Source organism: Pipistrellus kuhlii, unplaced genomic scaffold, assembly GCF_014108245.1.
Source record: "Pipistrellus kuhlii isolate mPipKuh1 unplaced genomic scaffold, mPipKuh1.p scaffold_m20_p_2, whole genome shotgun sequence".
Taxonomy (NCBI): domain Eukaryota; kingdom Metazoa; phylum Chordata; class Mammalia; order Chiroptera; family Vespertilionidae; genus Pipistrellus; species Pipistrellus kuhlii.
This window is the reverse complement of record NW_023425515.1, coordinates 72,135,061-72,157,133: the sequence shown is the minus strand read 5'-3', so window position 1 is coordinate 72,157,133 and position 22,073 is coordinate 72,135,061. Positions and strand designations below refer to the sequence as shown.

Here is a 22,073-nt window from a genome sequence, read left to right as displayed (position 1 = left end):
GTTCATTAAAATACGTGGTAAGTTGGTTAATATAATTGAGTCTAAAATAGGATAATGGTAAAAATTCTTATAAGGAAATTAAAAGTCTCCTCTCAAAAAAATTGTCATAATTTGCATTGTTTCCCCCAGCATGGAAGATTTAGATTTTAGGAATCATGCTCTTATTGAATGTAATACACAGAGGCGTGCCACATAGGGAAAAAGAAAAAAAGAAAAACAACTTGCATTTCTTGAAACTGCAGTTGACAAGCAAGAGAATGATTCATCACCCTTTCCCATGAATATTTCTATTTTCTTTTTTTCTTTCCACTGATTTTAGCAGCTATAGAAAGCCTGCTATGGCAGTTTATTAAATCATCACTTCATGGTTACAAAGTGCCAGTCGCGGCAGCAGGAATCCACATTACCCCAGCCTAAATTCCCCAGTCAGCTGAGGCAGGCAGCGGGGAATGCATTTACAGTATGGTGGATTTATTGGTTGCACGTGTCTTCTGGGTCTTCTTTCCTTAATCCCAGCTTCCTCTGTATATTCTAGTACTGTAACCAATGAGGGTATTTATAAACTACTGGCACTTGGTATAGTCACGGCCTTTACAGACTCAAATCAAAGTGCCTTCTCCTTCACCCTCCGGTTAAACATTTAGTTTGATTTACAAGAGGAAATTCCTCATATTTTACCACTTGAATTCCCCAAAATACTACATAGCAAAGGTGAAACATTCACTGTAATGATGGATTTTCTCTAACTTTGACAACCATGGATCTTTCTGAATTTGTCTTTTTCCTTAAAAAATAAAATAAAAAAATCCAGATTTTTTAATTCCCCTGGATGTTATAGAAATTCTATAGTTAGTTTTTAGAAATTCTAATTGAGTCAAGTTTTGTGTTAATGTACCAAATTCCACAACTGTAATTTCAGTGATAGTTAGCAGCCTACACTAAGAACAAAAGTGATGTGTGCCTTAAATATGATCCCCCAAAAGCAATAAAAAGTGAATGTCCATTTTATAAAACCTATTTTTATACTAATGGTAAAGCAGTGTTTGGCAACCTGATACAAAAGTGTTGGGTTTTTTTGTTGTTGTTTGTTTGTTTATTTGTTTTCATTTTTCTCTGAGGAAGAACTGAATTCTAATTATTTTTCCCCAGCATCGTATAAGATGCAAGAAAATTACACTACCTACAAAGGGACTCTGTTATTTATGAAATCATCAGAGTGGCAGGAAAACCTTTCATTGAGGGAGCGAGGCTGAGAAGGACCTCCTCGTGGGGAAACTGAGTCAAAGAAGCACACTATCTTGCTCTTGGAAGAAGACTTTGCCATAGAAATCTGATTCTAGCAATAGGCAAGTCCTCCTGAAATTTGCCCCACTAAAGAGCAAGGTATCAAATTCTCAGCCTACTGTTTTATTTTGTTAAAATAGAACAGGACAAAGGTATTAAAAATATACTTGATATCAGGGACTGAATATAAATAGGTTTATTGTAAAGCTGACATTTTTGTTCTTCATTGTCATATTCTCACTAGAGGCCTGATGCACGAACTTAGTGCAAGAGTAGGCCTTTCTTCCTCCAACTGCCGGCACCCGCTTCCCTCTGGCACCGGGACCCAAACTTCCCTCAAAGCCCCGGCTTCCTCTGGAAGGTCGTCCGAAAGGATGACTGGTCTAATTAGCATATTATGCTTTTATTATTATAGATATGGCAGGAGGCCCTGATACCTAATATACTAAAAGCCACATCACTAAGAATGCCAAAAGTGGCAACATTTATCTACTATGAAATAAGTACTCCATCAACTTTTCACGTGGTATATCTAATAAGAGACTGATTTCCTTTTGCTGCCTTCTCCGCGTAATAATGGTTATTACTGGGACATTAGTTTAGTTTAGTTTAGTTAGTGTCTTTTAAAATAAAACTATGTTTTTCTTTTAGCTCTTCAAGACTTTTACCTTTCTTGCTATTTTCATCAATTTTTAGGCCATTTATGCACTTTATCTAAGATCATGCATTTTCTATTTGCTATCAACAAAATTTTAGCATGAATATCAAATGGCCCCTAACTACTTACTTCAGGGAAAAACTGACTTTCTATTTTGACGTGAACTTGAAGGAGACCTGCCTTCTTGTGTTTAATTACATTAGCATTACCTCTTTTTTTTCCCTTTCAAGGGAAGCTTCAAAATGAACTGTGACCAACTCTCTTCTGTTCCCACTAAAACCTTCCTGAGACAGTAACATTTTTTCACTTTGAAAAGAACGGTATCTTCTGGGCTTTGTTCCTTACTCACAGTGGAAGTATGCTTGCCTCCTCCTTGCTTTCCAGGATTGTGTATCTGCATTGTCTCAGTCCAGGCGTGACATTTCGAGTACACCGTGTTTCCTAACCTTTTCTTGCAGCTCCAGGAGGTGTGCTCCTTCCCCATAAACCAGACCACGGAGCCTCTCAGAGAGAATCTGGTAAATGAACCTTTTTATTTTCTCAATTAGGAAGTATATTTTTCAAAAATATTGTTGAGGTAAATATTTTTTTAATGATTGTAGGAGTGGAAGACGTTTGAAAAAAATTATGACTATAAAAGGTGTATTTCTTTATTTTTTGGGGGGGAAGGGATAATCATACAATCTGTATAAATATTTTCCCCTTGGTTAACACTAGGAAACAATGTGCAATTAGTTTATTTTTCCTGGAAGTGTTTTCATTGAATAGAACCAGTGGTCGGCAAACTCATTAGTCAACAGAGCCAAATATCAACAGTACAACAATTGAAATTTCTTTTGAGAGCCAAATTTTTAAATTTTGAACTTCTTTTAAAGCCACTTCTTCAAAATAGACTTGCCCAGGCCATGGTATTTTGTGGAAGAGCCACACTCAAGCAGCCAAAGAGCTGCATGTGGCTCGCAAGCCACAGTTTGCCGACCACGGGAATAGGAAATCGTGTTAATATTATAAGGCCTAGTGATTAATCGAGCCAACCATTTTCACCTTCTTTCAAAATGTAACTTCATTCCAACTATGCGTGTACTTTGAAGTAAAACATGTAAGAGTTGACTCAAAAAAATGTTCTTAAAGTGGCAGTGAATACAAAATTGAATGTTTTAACTAAACTAAGTTTCCTGAGTAGCCTCTAATATATATAATTTTCTCATATTTATCATGGTTCTTAGGGAATTTTTAAATGTTCAAATGGATGCATGGAGAAACACAGAAACTATTTTCACTTCACCAGGTAGTAATTCTCATGAATATGTCTCTTTGGTTTGCTTTTGGCCCAGTTCTGCAGCCTGTTACCTTTAGAATTGATCCACCAGAGACAACAATAGGTAATGGCTTTCCCATATTGACCAAGTCTAATTGTTTCCTTGTCATCAGGATTACAGGTCTTTCTCAAATGATCCTATTGAAACATCATCTTTTCTCAAACCATTTCATCACTTCATTCTCATTATCACTCTTTCCAAAATAGAAAAGTAATGGTTTCACTGTTCTAAAAGCTTTGCTCTGACGACCAGCTTAGGACAGCTCACTACCAAGCCCATCCTCACCTACCTCATTTATCTCCGTGTTCCCAATGACTCCACCTCACTCATTGCCATCCAGTTAACATTTTCTGCTGATTTGGTGGTTCTCAGCTGTAGTGTTATGATATATTAGCATTTTGGGAGTGGTACTGGCAATAATTATCATTAATATCGATCAAAGTACTGAAATTTGCCAATGATTTAGATTAAAAAATAAACGTGAGCAGACTTGCAATGATTGTAGCAAGCACAATGTTAATACTCTCACTCATTTTGTAACCCTGTGTGCTGTGTTGAGAGAATGACAGCTGACATGCTCAGGACTGTGACTGGCCCATACCCCATCTTACTGGTATGGTCATGGAGGTCAAGCATTGAATGGCATTTATTACCCATCCTATGGGAAAGCACAGTTGAGAACCATCACTCCAATACTTCAGTCATTTTCCCAAAGTCCTGTGCACACTTCATTTTCTTCTCCACAATTCAGTGTTTTTCTTTTTCTGTTTCAAATGAAGGATCTCATGTGATATTCTGGTCTGGCTCTGGCTTTTGAATCTAGGGATTGAAAACCTTGGTGCTTATCTTTTGCAGCTCCTTTAGACACCCGAAGCAGTCCTTTCGTCCCTATGATTTCACCAAGTTCTAGTCAAGAGGAACTACAAAGCACTCTGGGTAAATTTTGTCCTGATATTTCAGTCCAATGAGGACCTACCTACCAGGGCTTGCCCTTAAAGAAACCGTATTACATTGTGCTCCTGTTGTTTCCAAGCAACAGAGGGTTTCTTTCTACCATTACATAAAACCCCCACATCACTTGATCCTTTTACATTAATTGTATATTTGTCCTAATACCTATGGTGATTTTTAATATAAAATGAGAAGGTTTTAAATCATCTTGACAAATTTTCAAGTATTCTAAAAAGCAGAATGTTCCCAATGTGTATCAATCTTATATGTTTTATTGTTTCTTCTGTATTTGAAAGTGCATTTGAAAGAAAAATTGTATCTAGTATTTTTTTTAGTTTTAGTTCATTTTCTTTAACCCAATATATCCAAAGTATTATTTATTTATTTTCTATTATTATTTAAAATAAATTCTAGTATTTATTAAGTATTTTATGGACACAATGCTAAGCAATGGGAGTTCCAAAATAAAACTGTTTTAGAGATGGGTTTTTCCCCTGGAGAACTTGCCCTGTAATATGAAATCAGGGTTTAGGGATAGTGGTACTTCCTGAGTGCCCCCTGAGGATGCTACATGTAGTTTTAAATTTAAGCCACATGACAACTTTGAGAGGTAGGTTCTATTACTTGCCCCATTTTACACATTAGAAAATTGAGGCATAGAGGGTTTTTAAATTGTGGCCAAGTCACACAACTAACGTCAGAGCCAATTTGGGACCCACACACTCAGTCACCAGAACCCCTGGGATTCACCACTGCATTATGCTTTCCAATGAGTGTGACAGAGAAATGAGCAACATGCTGAACAAGCCAGCTCCCCACAGGCATTGGGGAGGCTTCACAGAAGAGGGGATATTAAACTGGGTGTTTAAGTTGGAGTGACAGTTGACGTTAAAAATGCAAGGTCCTTCCAGGTTAAAGACGGATGGGATTGAGGCGCAGGCAGACTGGCCGCCAGTCTAATGCGGTGAGCATGCAGGTCACATGGAGAAAAGTTGATGGATGAGTCAGGACAGTTGCTTGGGATGAGCTGGCCGTGCTTTCGGGGAGTTCACAGAATGGGAAATCCCAGTCTGCCTGACTCTTGGCTGACAATGAGCCAGAAAACACGTGTTCTCAGCTTGTGATTTCTGGCTCCTGTGTCTGTCCGTGCTACATCACACATGGCTGTGTCTAAATTAGTGGCCTTGTTTTCCTTTCTTCCCTCCCTTTTCAAATAAACTCATTCTTTATGTATGGCTGCTGAAATGAAGTTATGGGTCACATTTTAAAATAATTTTAATGAAGTTATGGATCACATTTTAAAATAAAATTCTTTTAGAGAGAAAAATTAAACACTGAATGAGTAAATATGCCCTGATTACCAAATATTCATCTATTGTAGTCTAGGCCCACAAAGCCAAGATCACCCATGAAAATGAAATCAAAAGTACTCTCAAGAACCCCTGCCCGATAGCTAATTATCCAACTTCCACTCCATATTATTTTTAATGTATCTTGATTTATTGAAGCAAGAATCATCACCTATCATTTACCTCATGTATCTCTCTTGAGCCAAATCCAAATTATAAAGCAGAACAGAAACAAACAAACAACAAACAAAAAGATGACAACATATTATTTGCAGAAAGTTTTTCCTTGGATTCAGTATATGCCAAAGTGAACAATTTTCTGTCTGCATGATATGGTAATAATAATATTGAAGGTGGAACTATTGCCATACTTATTGTTTTTTTATGGGGTGCAGGAGGAGTCAGGAGAAGTGTGTCTATTTGTCAGTAAACATAAACTTTGCTTTTCACATAAGGAAAATAAAATGTATCCTAATATGGTACAGACATATTTTTATCTGACCTATTTCTTTTCCAGCTCACCTAAATAACTTGTGGAATAAATTATAGAATAGGAAAAAGACACAAAGGCAGTTAGGAGACATATCCAAGTATCATCACCTCCAGTATCATTAAATAATGATCCTGATCTGAAAGCGTTTCAAAATCATTACAATAATTATATCCAGGATTTAATATCATTATACAAATTCTCTTAACATAGTAATATAACATACTATGTTTTAATTATTTTCTTATGTTCTGAGGATCCTCAGCTTAAGAAGAGAGAAAATATAATAAAGGAGAGTTACTAAGGTTCACTATTAACTTTGAATTACGATGACTACTGGGCATACTGATAAATGCACTTTACCCTTTTATTATCACTTGTTTATAACATTAATTATTTAAAGCAAACCACCTTCCTGTGCTTTTCCCCAGCAGAAACAGACCAAGCCACCCAAGTTCTCTTCACAACTAAGATGCCACCAACAACTGAATTGGCAAAGACAACTCAGGGTAATACTATTTCCCTACCTCTGTACAATAACCTTCTTTTCTTCATTTTAAATTGGGAAATATAATTTCTTTAAAAAATGTAATTTCTCATCACAGTGAATTACTTGATTTTTCTCATTTCATAGGTGCAGGACACCATATCAGCCAAATATTAATGCCCATATGACTATCAGTGGATGTAGGGAAGACAAGTTTTTTAGTCAGAGCTTTACTTTTGAATGCATGGCTGAGAACTAACAATGAAAGCTCTCTTTTGTTATTTTTTGATTGATCTTCATTTGATCCATGTTCTACATCTGATAAATGAGACTCTTTATTACCTTTCCTCTCCCACACTCCCCACCACTCTACTCTTCCTCTCCTTTTTCTTTTTGTGCCCAACTTGCTGGACACATTGATAGGTGGCCCAAGGAAGGAAACTAGTAAGAAGACATATCAGTTTTTAAAGATAATTTAATATTTAAATTTCCAGGAAACTTTTCTCTGGAATGTCCTTTTTTAATTTCTTCTTTTCTATGTTTTGGAAATTAAACTCACCTACACAAACCTCTATCTCATCTTTATGCTCTCAGGAGGATGTTTTTATCCTATCTGGGTTATAACCATTGCGGGTTCCCAGTATTTCTGTGTGTTCTTTCTTTCTTATTTGCCCCAAATGACCCCCTTTGCCCATCTCTGCCTCTTCCTTATGGAAATAAGCCCAAAAAGCAAAAGCAAATATTTTTTAAGGAATTAGAAGACAAATTTATTTTATTCTTTTGTTTATTATAATTTTGGGGTAGGGGATTATCTAATGGAAGAAATTTGAAATAATAAGAGCAAATAATAATAAAAGAAGTCTAATTTTATGGTGTATATTGCAGTAAGTAGAGTAGTATGTACTTCTATAAGTGTGACTGAACACTACGGCACAGTTCTCATAATTTTTGTAAATTTTTTTACTTGTTTGGTTTAATTTTTACTATGTTTTAAGTGTTTGTTTTATTAATTGCTTTATCACCTTCCTACTTATTCACCTTTTATTTATAAATCTACACAGAAGCCTAATATACTGTCAGCCCTCCCACATCCTCATTAGTAGCAGATGTTTAATCATATTACATCTATACTCCACCCTCATTTTTTGCATGTTTATTTTTTATGTTTTTGCAAACTTTTTTAATGTCTGGCTTAATAGAAAATAGCTGGATTATCATAATCAAGCACATTAATTTTTTTGCAGGAAACTATACATGTACTCACACTAAGCAGGAAAAATAAAGACTATGCAGCGTAGGTCCTGTTGCCAAATGAGAAAGCTTTCAGCTTTTTAGCGCTTTATAGGGTTTCAGAATTGAGGATGGAAGATCATAGGGCTGTTCTTTACTTTTGCATTTTCTTACTTTAATGGGAATACCAGTATTGTGTTACCAGTATGAATGTATGTAGAATTCTTACCAAATTCCTTCTAGGTCATGTTTTTTTTTTAGATAGAAGATTCATAGTTGATAGGATATATATCCAGGACTTGATATCATTATATGAATTCTTTTAACATAGTGATAGAGTATACTATGTTTTCAATATTTTCTTAAGTTCCAAGAATCCTCAGCTTAAGTCTCAGCTGCACTTTTCTGGACTGTGCCAAGGATCTTGAGAGTGGCTCGCCAGAGATTCTTTTCCATGAGGTGACAAGGGACATCCCAGGAAAGAACCCATCTAAGGATGAGAGTAACATCCACAACCTGGCCCAGCCCGATAGCCCTGCCTGGGAGAGAGGGTCATCTTCAGTCACGACATGATGTGTGTCCCTAGGAACTTCACCTTTGGCCCAGGCCTCATAAACGTCTGCCTGAGCTCTAGGGAAGGGGCGGCCAATCAGCTGTTTGTTTTGGATGGGCTGTGCTGTTCTATTTGTAACACCAGCCATTGGGAGCACAGGACAGCACACAGTACTTTGATACAGATTCTGTAGGGGTGAAATTGTTCCTCTTGATCCTTTCACTCTACGCATGTGCCCTCCAGATCCCTCAAACATAGGGCCTAAGTGCTCAAGGAAACCCCAGCACCTCCTCTGTGGGCCTTTGCTTCCTTATCGACTGAGACAGTTCCCTGAAGCACTCGACGCCCTGCAATGCTCAAACACTTCGGCTCTGCCTTTCGCTTCTCAACCCGTAGTAGAAATCCACTTAGCCAGCTGCATTTGGAAAGTACTTTCATTATTTTACTGCTTGCAGCCCCTGATACTTACTCACCCAGGGAAAGCTGAATATACTCCGTCCCCTCTCCCTGTAGTAGGCAGAACACATATCATTCACAGTGTTCCTCCAATAATCCCTGTTTGTTTAGTTTTAAAGTTCATTTTACATAGATTTTTATGGAACTATTCAGATATGAAGCCATCTTTTAAGGTTATTTTTATTATTGGTCACCAAAATCTACATGGAGATGATGTTTACAGAGTTACATTGTCACAAAGCTCCTTTGTCCTTTTTTTTTTTTCTTTTTTTTAACTGAAACCCTAGAGTAGATTTCTCAAGGCCATGTGCTATTTGATGATGAGATATGTAACTCACAACCTAAACTTAAAATTATGTTTTGGCTTTTTTTTTTTTTTTAATAAAAGTTATTTCTAGATTTAAGTACAGACTCTGGAATAATAAAAAATCCTGTGACTTGAAATAATGAATATAGTGCTGATTATTTTTGTGTTCTGCTCTAAGGCTCTTCTACAATAACTAAAGTTTGTAAAATTTAAATTTCTTCTAAAATGAGACTAATAAGAACCATGGTCATTTAGTTCTTTAAAAGAAAGCAATCTAACACAGAAGAAATTAATACAAAACCCTGAAATATGTTGGATTGACAGATAATTCTCAAAGAAAATTAAAGAAAAACATGGGCTAATCATCATTATGCATTTTAGGGTGTGTAAGAATTCATATTTTATAGCATCAATGCCTCTGTTCACTCTAGTTATTACACTTTAATGGGCCCGCACTGAATCCACAGAGAATATCAGTGTGTGTCTGCTGGTTTTGGGCCTGAAATATGCTCATCGGTCTTCACATTGGAAGTTTATAAATGAGCTACATTATAATCTGTTTTGCAGGTTTGTGTTTTTTTTTTTAACTTGTTAGACAAAGCATTGCTGATTTAAGGTTACTACCTCAAGGTCTGAACAAAAGCAATGTAATTTACTTACAAGTTTGAAAAAAAGAATTGTTTCCCTCCAGTCTTAGCTAAAGCATTACCAAGAAAGTTGGAGTTAGGAGGCAGTGTGGTGTGTCAAGGGGGCAGAGGAGGGAGGGGAAGAACAGACAACTCCTGGATAAATGCATATTTTAAAACCTTAGGAAGCAACCAACCTGAGTTTCTTGTGAATTTGCCCATTTACGATGCTTGCTCATTTTTTAATTTATTCAACAAATCTTCAGTTGGAATCCTCACTGTGCCCGGCCCTAGATTACAGGAACAGGAAGTGACAAATTGATATGTTGGTCCCAGAGCTTGTCTGAGTTCTTGCTCCTTGCTCTCCTAGATTGCTGAGCAGGGCCCCTGAAGTCATTTTCTCTCATCCTAATGCTGTAAGAGATGGCACTGAGTGGGCATTGATTCATTTCAGGGTACATAAGCCAAGACATTTTGGTAGAGATCACATGTTTTTACTCATTTCTTCTTACCTACCTCAAAATATTTTTTTGTCTTGCCTTTAAGATTACTGGTCTTTTTTGGAAAAACAGCGTTTCACAGTGTCTACCTAATTGAGTGATGTGGATGGATGGATAGATGGACACATAGATGATGGATGGATGAATGCTTGGCTGCCTTTTATGTTTACCATGTTAAGCTACCATCTGGTAAAGTAAATGTCCTTGAAAAATTGGACTAATGGTGACATCTGTAACACTCATTAGAAATTACCTACCTCATTCTGATAATGTGCTTTTTAATATCCAATCATGAGTACTTTCACTTATTTTATTTTCCTTTGCAGAATGTTCTTTCCACTTCCATACACAATGTACAAATTGTTGGTCCCTAGGGTTTCAAATCTTGATTTAGTGGGCTTTGGAGTGTAGGGTATTAAACATGAAGCATTTGCTCTATTTCAGCACCACGCAGACTGTACACTATTCCTGTGAGGCCCAAAATACCAGAAAAAACAGACATCAGACCTGGTAAGTTGTTTCTCTTTCTGATGACCCAAACAATCAGCATATCTGAGACGATATAAAATGTGTTAAAGCAACTAGATGTACTAAAGAAGAACTATAAACTTAAATTGAAATAATGGACATTCAGAAATTCTGATCCTTGCAGGTAAGTAGAGAGGTAATGATGGATCCATGGAACCAACAAGACCTGAGTGAGGTTTTTAAGGAGGATCAGATTCAGAGACCACTATAGAATTTAATACAAAATTATTTTTAAATAGTATTTGTGCATAAATCACACACATAGGCACACTTTTTCAATTTTCCATGGCAATTATAGGTAGCATTAGCATTCTGTGTGACGTATTACTTGCTTTCAAATATTATTCATCTATTTTATTTTATTGTTTAAGGTATTACAAATAGTAGTACATATGTCTCCCTTTTTTTTCTCTCATTGACCTGTTCCCAGCTTCCTCTACCCCCAGGCACTTGCCCTCAATCAGGGTCCAATGGTTACTCTCTCTCTCTCTCTCTTTTTTCTTTTTAATATATATTTTATTGATTTTACACAGAGAGGAATTAAGAGAGAGAAAGAGTTAGAAATATCGATGAGAGAGAGTCATTGACCAGCTGCCTCTTGCACACACCCCAACAGGGGATGTGCCTGCAACCAAGGTACGTGCCCTTGACCGGAATTGAACCTGGGACTTTTCAGTCTGCAGGCCAACACTCTATCCACTGAGCCAAACCAGTTACGGCCAATGGTTACTCTCTTAACCATGGTATATTTAGTTCTTTTCTTTAAAGAGTCTTCTAAGCGAAAGATAAGACAGGTGACCTCTTAAAGTTTTGATAATGCTATGGCTGTCAACAGAGCAGGAAAGAAATTTTAATGCTTTTATTACAGTTTTGTGTTTAATGATGGACTTGTACCAGGATTATTAAAGGAGCATATGTACCTAGAGACTCATGCAAAAGGACCATCCACTTATAAGTTATGAATTAAGGCCTTGACAAGTAAATACACTTCAAGTTTTATTTTTTCATTAGCATAGGTAGTCCTAATTATCCTCCAGTTCATTTTGGAACATATCTAGTGCCTATATATTAAAAAATATATTTCCAATTTAGAAATATAAATTTCTTTGCCAGTTAATTTTTTCAAGTCCAGTGATCACATTAGAGTACAAACCCAGGTTTCTATTTCCAAATACAAACCTATGATTTTTATACCAGAATTGTGGTTTCTATATTCTGAACAATAATTTTTGGTAAACCATCAATTTTTTTATTGCTTGGTTAAATGATTTACAATTCTCTGGGAAGTTTTGTTTTCCTTGGCTACAAATTATTATAGGAAAATGTCTGAACTATTTCTTTCCTATTTTATTATAGTTCTGAATAAGACAACTACAAGACCCACTAGACCCAAACCCAGTGGGATGCCCAAATGGAATGAAATGGGAACAGGTAATGATCACAAATTTATTTCCTATTGATGCTGCCAAAACTATAAATGTTTTCATTCAATTTTTATAGTTTTGTTGAATTCTCACTTCAATTTCTTTTTTACTAGTTTTGGAAGTTCCTAGCTTAAGGAATTGAAAATTGTAATGCATTCTAAAATCAAAACATCCTATGTCTCTGAAAAATTTAAGAATAATTTATCATTTTTCTAAACCCAGTTCACTAAATAGCTACCATTAATAGGCTTGATTCTTTAAAAGATCCTGAATAATATAAATTATTGAATTAAAATATCAAAATAGCTGTTTTTCTTCATTACAAAACAAATCCAATACATAGGCTTGGTCTTTGAGACTGAAATCACTTGGTTTTCAACTTTATAATTTCATAAATACCATTATAACTGTTAAGAGATTTAAATCTATTAGAAATCTTGACTAAATATTAAAATAAGAAGGGGAATTGGCAATTGATCACCCTTGTTATAGTAATACTAGAGGCCTTGTGCATGAAATTCGTATACTGGGGGGGTGTCCCTCAGCCCAGCCTGCTCCCTCTTCAAGCTGGGACCCCTTGGGGGATGTCCAACTGCCTGATATCCCCTGCGGGATCAGGCCTAAACTGGCAGTCGGACATCCCTCTAACAATCTAAGACTGCTGGCTTCTAACCACTCACCTGCCTGCTTGCCTAATTGCCCCTAACCTGCTTCTGTCTGCCAGCCTGATCACCCCCTAACCACTCCCCTGCCAGCCTCATTGATGCCTAACTGCTCCCCTGCTGGCCCGATCACTCCAACTGCCCTTTCCTGCTGACCTGATCACCCCCAACTGTCCTCTTCTGCCAGCCATCTTGTGACAATGTGGGGGCAGCCATCTTGTGATGACATGAGGCAGCCATCTTCTGGTGGCCATATTGTGATGACATGGGGTGGCCCTCTTATGATGATGTGGGGGTGGCCAGCTTATGATAATGTGGGGGCAGCCATCTTATGAGGGCATGAGGAGTCAATTTGCATATAAATGATAATTTTGATGACTTAATATGGGGTGGCGTCATTTCCTTGCAATATATATTTATTAATATGCATAATATATATATATATATTTATACATATGTATAAATATATATATTGTTATTTCTCACCTGAGGATATGTTGTTTTCTCTATTGATTTTTAGAGAGAATGTAAAGGATGGGGAGAGACAGAAAGAAACATTGATGTGAGAGAAGCACAATGATTAGTTGCCTCCCATAAGTTCCTCAACCAAGTACAGGGATCAAGCCTTCAAACAAGGTACATGCCCTTGACCATAATCAAACCTAAGATCCTTCAGTCTGCAGACCAAAGCTCTAACTACTGAAAAAAACTGTTTAGGGCAATATTTTTTAAATTAGTACAAAATTTGTGCTCTTTTATGTAAAAAAGCATGAAAGTGAGAATTTATTTAATGATATATATTTAATCAACCTATGATGGTTTCCTAATGAAAAAAAAGATGTAAAATAATATCTGGAGATATTCAGTATAAAAATCATTAAGATTTGTTTTAGAATGTCTTTTTTGTATAAGGTTATTATAGGGTCTGAAGTCTAGGAATTAACTTCCCTAAAATCCAAGTAATAAGACAATTGCTATAAGTTCCTAACTCATGAAAAGTAAGAAAGAGTTCTGATACCTATTTGTGCTTAGCTGCTCCTTTTATTCTTCACAACAGTGAGATTAGGCAATGCATAGTTTCTCAACTTGACATGAACAATCTGGCTCTAAACAGAGCCAACTTCTTAATATTCAAAGTAATTATCTCAAGTTTGTCTAAGTGAAAATAGAAGAAAGCTCTTATGTCAACAAAGCAAAGGAAAGAACGACTAGCTATAATCAAACTTGAAAGCTTTCAACCTTCAGCACAATCAAGCATTGATTCTCACTAGGAAAGTGCTCATTGTTCTTCAGAGAGAAAAACAGAGTCATTATATTTTAGTTTATCAACAATAAAAACATTTTTTCAGAGCCACTTATAACACAAACTGACATATATTACCCTCTTGTGTAGATGAAGTCAACTATGTAGTAATAACTCATGTAACTTAGTGTTACATAATCTCCTATCAGGGCTCTTTCCATCTAATTAGCTGGCTGCTGGTAGAAAGGGGCTGGTAGGCATAGGTAGACAAAGCTGAGCTCACTCTTTCCCTTATCCTTGCTCCACCTCCACCCTCAACCAAACTGTGTTTCACCTATTCTGTGTTCTAATGTCTGTCTATTGGGATTTCCCTTCAGGGAAACACTTGCTGCCCACCTGGAGTGAGGTCAGCAGATAGCATCCAACTGTCAGCTCCTTCAAGGTCAACCTCTCAAGATCTGGGTGGTACATTTCCATGTCAACTACAATAACACATAACAACCAAATGACATTTACCTCAGCAATACAAGGTTGGCTCAACATTCAAACAAATTAGTATAATTTTCTACATTAACAGAGCAAAGAAGAAAAATTATCATCTCGGTAAATATAAAAAAAAAATCACCATTAGACAAACTTCAAAATTTATTCATGATGAAAACTCAGAAAACTAGGAATTGAAAAAATTTTCCTCACCGATAAAGGGCATCTGTGAAAAATCTACAGTTAACATTATACTTAATAGAGAAAGTAAAAATATTTTTCTCCTAACATCAAGAACACAAGTAAGGGCTTCTATTTTTATCATTTCTTTTGAAAACAGTAGTGGCATATGTAGCCAGTGCACTAAGTCAAGAAAAGAAGTAGGCAGTATAAAAACTGGGAATCACAGACGACATTATTTAGCATCTTATGAAAGAAAAATTTAACAGGTCTCAAACTATTTGCCTAGGGATTAAAAAATTGGTAAGAAAAAGAATGTTTAAAATATATTATCTCCAAGTTATAGGTTTACATGAGTTTACCTTTCTTTGATTCTGCGTGGTTTTGAACTGATTTGTTTGCAGAAATCCAGGTATTCACATTAAGCTTATTTTCTTCTCTGACCCAGTCCCACTTTCTCATCCACATTCACTTCTAACCTCCATTGAGTCTTAATGAGACAATATTTCTGTGTCAACAGCTTCCTTATCCAACTTTCACATCTTGCCCAGAATATTTATCTTTATTATCCATCGCACATACATTTTTCTATAGTTTTCCTTGCTAAAGTTTGCAGCCCAGATACTTTATAATAAAAATAAAATCAGTTGGTAAATGAAGTGTTTAGGATTTATAGGACATATTCTTAATGGTCTTAGATCTCATAAGGTTGTGCCCTTGGAAGACTAAAGAAGATTTTAAGGCCTCAAAACTATCAACCTTTGATTATTTGGGCCTCTCTAATAACTTCACAATGATTGCATAAACTGCAAAAAATCTTTAAGCCATCTTGACACAAGTATCTTATCTTACTATTACAGATTTTTATCCTGTTTTATGTATATTCCATACCTATATGCATAAATATTTCTCCACCTCAAAGTTAGGAAGCAGCCTATAAGAGGTTGAAGTTTTAGGCTGATCACCATCTCTGCATCTCTTTTTTTTCATGGCTTCTAGAGCTGTGTCTCAGCTTAACTTACGTGTTCTTCATATTATAACCAACAACTTCAGAGATGCAACAAGCATGCGTTAGATCTCATAAACTGGAGCCCCACAGGCCAACTTCAACCACTGTTTACTTTTGTAAATAAAGCGTTTTTGAAACATAGCTTGCTTTCTCTGGCAGAGTTCAATAGTTGTGACAGAGACATATGGCCCTCAAAGCTGACAATATTTACTACCTGACCCTTGGCAAAATGTTTTCCAACCCTGCGCTAGACAGGCTCTCAAATTTCTCCCTACAGAAGAGAGCTGCTGAGTTGGGCAGCTATTATTTCATCCAACCAACATTTATTGAAGGCCCACTAAGTGCTAGGTGAAGTGTCACTTGGAAACCACCTTGGCACATGTACAATAGTTTGGCAGATATGTTCCATACTTGAACCCCAGACTCCTTTTTCTGATGAAGTGCACTTCACTGCCCCCTCACGGAGTTTGCTTGACAACCAATCCCCAGACCCCTTTTATGATTTGTGCATTTACATCTAAGGAATGTGTTTGAGCTGTGGCTAACTTTTCCAGTCTGCTGGCTCATTACCCCTGACTTTTTAGCTAGGTGCTAAGGTTTGGAGACAAAGATGAGGAGAGCAATTATCCATAAACACCACGCCTTTATGATCATAGGAAATAGAGTATCTGATACATTTGGAAATTGATGTTCACTTTACGATGTTTCTTTACAAGTCTTTTGTTACCATGGTTAAAAATACCCAAATCTTACTTTATTTTTTACAATAAATTCCTAAGAGTTGAACTGTGTAAATCCAGAAAATGTTGGAGAACTCCCGTTTGGCCATCAGGAGCTCAGAGTGAATGAGACGTGTTGGTGTTTCTGAAGACAATTCTACACTTTAGGAAACATGTGGATTAATCCTGCCTGACGGGAAAGAATTCACATCACAGACTGGGCCACAGTGGCGGATGATGTACCAGCTCCGGAGAATTCTTTCTCTTTGGTGTCTCTCTTCCCGCCTTCTTCCTTCCCCTCCCATTTCCTCTCAGCTATCTTTGACCTTCACCTCTCTCCTTTGCTTCAGGGAAACACAAGTTCACTGGTCTGCAGCTTCTGTGCTCACACTGCTACCTAGCTCATGTGCAAACCACAGCGAGGTGGAGGCAAGGCCAGCCTCTGGTCCTCAGTGCAGGCTCTTTCCCTGCGCCCCATGGCTGCCTTTCATGGGACTGTACCAATAGTTTCATCTACCACTCACTTCTATGTGTTTTACAGGCTAGCCCAAGTCCAGTTTATCAACTGATGCTTTCTTGACTTGGATATTTACATTTAAGGATCTTAACAATATGATGCTCTGTCTCTACCTTTACAAAAAGTGATAGGAAATGGCTGCTTTCTGCTGATTGCTCCCTTACTTAGAAAAGAAGCCAGTTTATATCTACGGTCTTACTCATAAAGGAATCCTGCATAATTTTGGATTCTCTCCCAGATCACCAGTTCACCAGCTCATGGCTGGTAGATATGGCATGTGCATGATGGTATCTGCCATTAGCCCTGTATTATGTTATCTGGGCGTAGCTGGATGATATAGGCATGCCAGTCCTGACCATGTAGCCCTCAGACAGTGGTGGCACTTTAAAACACCCAAAGACTGAGTATAAGACTCTAGGGCTGAAGTCACTCAGAGTCATTATGAGGAATAAGAGAAAAATAAAAATGACAAGAAAAGATACATATTTTACCCTGAACAATAGTGGTAAATCAAATCTCACTGAGTCAAGGCATCCCAGTGACACAGATGGAAGTGTTTTCCATTTCCCTATGCCGTGCCCAGAGCAACCACCCACATGAGTCATTTCCCTGGCCCATTACTGCTGACAGCGGGGCACAGGATGAAAATTAATGAGCCATTTGTTTCCACCATGCCTGTAGGGTTAGCCACAAAATAGTCATTGACCCCAGAAACGTTTTTTTCCTACCGCAAATCAGCAGTAATTAATTCATGACTCCATATAGCTTTCACTAATATTTCATATATTATCTTCTATTCAAGCAACAGAGTGTATGAATTATAAAAAAATTTTGGTTCGTAAATTAATGTTAATCATTATTGTAATGTAAAAATTATAATAATGCTAGAATATAATGTTAATAATTTTAACATTAATACTAATTATGTTAATTTCTATTACAGTAGTTATAATTAATAATATCATAAGTTAATGGGGGAATATCATCTAGTTTTTGGCAAACAAAGTTGGATGTTTAATTTATGATTTTGGTTGTATTTGTTATTGTTAATGTACTAGCTAGTATGTTAATTAAATGTTCTCGTCTTACAGTATGTGAATTATTGTAGAATCCTGAGAGTATGGACTCTTAGAATGAATCATTATATCTAATGAGATACTTTGTAAATCTAAAAATATGATTCTGTCTCTTCTTAGTGAAGACTGTCAGCCATGTCGGGGAAGATTATTTTATAATATCAACAAATAATAACTCTGGCCTTTGTGGCTCAGTTAGTTGGGTGTCTTCCTGTACACCAAATGGTCAAGGCACATCCCTGGTTTGCAGGCTCTATCCCCAGTGGAAGGCATGCAATTGATGTTATGCTCTCACATCGATGTTTCTCTCTTTTCCCTTCCTCTCTCAATAAAAATCAATAAACTGTTCTTTAAAAATAGCCGAGACCAGTTTGGCTCAGTGGATAGAGCATCAGCCTGCAGACTGAAAGGTCCCAGGTTCAGTTCCGGTCAAGGGCACGTACCTTGGTTGTGGGCACATCCCCAGATGGGGGTGTGCAAAAGGTAGCTGATCGATGTTTCTCTCTCATCAATGTTTCTAACTCTCTATCCCTCTCTCTTCCTCTCTATGAAAAATCAATAAAATATATATTTTTTTAAAAAACTATTCTTTAAAAGTAAAAGAATAATAATAATTTTAAAAGGATGAAACCTAAACTCCAAGCATGAGTATTTAGATGAATGGCTGAGTTCATCTAATGACTACTCATCATTTGAGTAATAACCACCAGATTGTGTTTGAGAAGTTTAGGAGTTCAAATACCACACAAAGTAATTTTCAGATCAGTTTCTTTCAAATAGCAATTTGGAGTATGAGGCCTGCCCAGGATTAACTTACAAATCTCAAAGGCACAGATCCAGTTTATGGCCTACCCAGTCCAATAGCCAAGTCCTCTCCAGAAATATTTTAAAAGCCAATTTATTATTTATAAACCCAAACACATTGGAATTTTGAGGGTTTTTTATGGGGATAGAACTGTTGGAGGAAATTTTTTCAAAACCACAAAATGTGTCCATGAATGTTGGGAAAGAATGGCCAATTACTGTAGATGAGATCCCCTGGTGAGGCAGTACCACCCAGGAAGGCTGTGCAGACAACATGGAAAACCAAGACAGAAACCACAGTCCACAATCAAGCGTTAACTCTTCAGAGGAAATATCACAACCAATGAAGGTAGCCCTTTGAGTTTTTTCTATGTGAAGATGGGAGAAGCCAGTTAAGATGCCTGGCCCTAACTTACCAGTGTCCCTACTCTGTAAAGAAAGCATGCTATGCCTTAGCTGGTTCGACTCAGTGGATAGAGCATCAGCCTGTGGATCAAAAGGCCCAGGGTTCAATTCCAGTCAAGGGCACTTACCTCGGTTCCAGGCTCCTCCCCAGGCTGGGCTCTGGTCAGGGCTCGTGCTTGAGGCAACCAATTGATGTGTTTCTCACACGTCGATGTTTCTCACTATCTTACCCTCTCTTTTTTTCACTCTCCCTAAAAATCAATGGGAAAATATCTGCAGGCAAGGATTAACAAAAAATAAATAAATAAAAAAGAATGCTGTTATCACTGACACTCTACCAAGTTTCCATTAATAAGAACATTTAACACATTTTTGCTATATGTTTATTTATTCCCCTTTTCTTATCTCTGCTCATAGGGGTCAAGCAACCACCAAAGCCATCGGGTGCTGGTAGAAATGTGTCCATGGACTCTACCCACTTCACAAAAAAACCAGGTAAGGGGTAGGATGCTGACCCCATGCTGGACCGTAGGCAGTAACTGCAGTATCATTTGTTATCTCTCGGCCCCCAAAGCATAGAGCCATGCTAGCAGTACATGGGGATTACTAGGAAAGCATTCAAACATCTTATCTTTGGGAGAATGAAAATGCTCTGTGTACAAATTAAACATTAATAAGAACCTCTAATGAGCACCAATTGAATAATTATTATACTTTGTATAGTTTTCTGAAGGGCCCTAATGCACAAATGCTGGTGAGTCACTGTGGGTTCTAGTATTCCTCATGTTCATGTTTCGCTCTTGTGTAATTTATTACGATATCCTTTTGCCTGAAATGATTTATGTTTCTAATTTATGACTATGCTCTACATTTTAGGCCAAAATTATGTAGCTGGTGTCTTGGAAAATCTTGGCATTTAATAAGAACTCTGCTTTCTGAAAGGATTCTGTGAAACCTACTCTGGTAGATTAATGTTGGGGCTACAGATCTAAATTCTGTCAGCACCACTCACTCCCCGCACACACGCACGCACATACACACATACTTTTTGGTCTCCTAAGAACTTAAAGACACAGGGCATTTTCTGGGGTTATCTGATCTGTTGTACATGAAGTTTAAAAAAAATTTAATAAGCTTTTTTTATTAATTTAAGAGAGAAGGAGAGAGACATAAAAACATCAATGATAAGAGAGAATCATCAATGGACTGCCTCCTGGACACACCCTACTGGGGATGAAGCCCACAAACCAGGCATGCTCCCTGATCAGGAATTGAACTGTGACCTCCTGGTTCACTGAGTACACCGGGCTGTATATGAAGGTTTTTAAATCAACATATATTATGCAAAGAAAGCTATAACATAGACTTAAAAGAAAATTTGGGTTAAGGTAGACTGCTCCAGGCACGCCTAGCCTTACCAGCCTTAGTGCAAAGTAAATTCCAGTGCAATGTTTGAATGTTGCCTCTTCTGTCCATCCTTTAGGTAAACCATTTACAACAAGGTTTCCTTCCTCTGGGCTGGCAGCTTTGTACTAGGGCTTGTGGGTGGATGAGCAGAGTGGGTGTTAAACTTTGGTTCCCACTTACACACCTGTGCCAGCTGCCCTTGTGCACTGCACACCCACTGACAATGACCCTGCTCTCTAGGGGTTTCTAGCTTCTGCCATCACGGCTCCTTGGTTGTAATGGTTTAAGTTCTGAAAGTGTTTATTTAGTTATCATTACATCATAGAGTTTGGGGGTGAAGTGGATCACCCACTAATGGAGAAGTCATACGCTTTAACAATTTAAAGTTAAAATGGCATAAGAATTATAATCTCAAAATCACATGCAATTGCAGATAATGAAATTCAATAATGCTATTGCTGAAACTATGTGGGAAACTAAAGATGTTAAATTCTATACATCTACACAGTCTTTCGAACGCACGTCTACCTATACATGTTTATCTACAACCAGAGGATGTTTTTATATGCTAATGTGCTTCATTATTCCTGAGTACATGACTATCATTGCTTTAGAAAAATATCAGAAATTACCTAGCACTTTGTTATAGAATCTGTGCCATTCAATTACAACTTATCAAACATTATAATTTTTTTTAAACCTGTGATTTTTATAGAGTGAATCCTTATGGCAACTTTATCTGTTATACGATCTCTTAGCCACAATTCCAGGCACTCGCCGTCCACCCTTTCCACCTAGACCTGTACCCCCTCGAAGAAAACCATTGCCACCAAATAATGTCACTGGAAAGCCAGGAAGTGCAGGTATGTCAGTCATATGCATTTCCTTCTCTCTCCATGACTTCAGTTGTTCTAGCCACCCACAGCCCTCCTTGGTATACTAGCCCAGGCAACAGACAAGCCCTTGGTGTGTGTGATGGTGCCTGGGCTGGCCCTAAAGACCAGACATAGCTTTGAGGACTCATATCCTGATTCTGGGTGGGTGGGTTGAAAGAAACCATCATTGAGCATCCCAGCCAATGCATCTGCTTGGAGCCAAGACAGAGGCTGACTGGGGCCCTTCCAGGAGTGGATTATTTGGGGCAAGATGTTGAAGGTTGCCAACCCACCAGGGGTAATAGAAAATGTGATTTCTCTGAATAGAAAATGTCATCAGCCTTTCATCCTGTCTTCTGAAATGAAATCCCACCCATCTTGTTGAAAGCTCCCCTATCCACCAGCCTTTATACTGGCTCCAGTGTTAGGTAGTAGAGACAAGATGAGGGACTAAAATATAAGCAGCTCTAGGCCAAGCCACAAGGCAGGGGTATAATTTTGAAGTCAAGCTGCCTCTCACCTCTATGCCTT

At 37.5% G+C, this 22,073-nt stretch overlaps 1 protein-coding gene across 1 annotated transcript in view; it reads left to right on the top strand.

The window, feature by feature from the left end:
• The window catches only part of LOC118724369 (ABI family member 3 binding protein), a 238,964-nt gene that overhangs the window by 178,733 nt on the left and 38,158 nt on the right, over positions 1-22,073 (top strand). The window contains exons 49-56 of the mRNA XM_045584034.1: positions 2,401-2,460; positions 3,277-3,324; positions 4,117-4,197; positions 6,483-6,560; positions 10,655-10,720; positions 12,095-12,169; positions 19,678-19,755; positions 21,426-21,530. Coding sequence (XP_045439990.1) covers positions 2,401-2,460; positions 3,277-3,324; positions 4,117-4,197; positions 6,483-6,560; positions 10,655-10,720; positions 12,095-12,169; positions 19,678-19,755; positions 21,426-21,530 — 591 coding nt within the window. The remainder of the gene's footprint in view (positions 1-2,400; positions 2,461-3,276; positions 3,325-4,116; positions 4,198-6,482; positions 6,561-10,654; positions 10,721-12,094; positions 12,170-19,677; positions 19,756-21,425; positions 21,531-22,073) is intronic.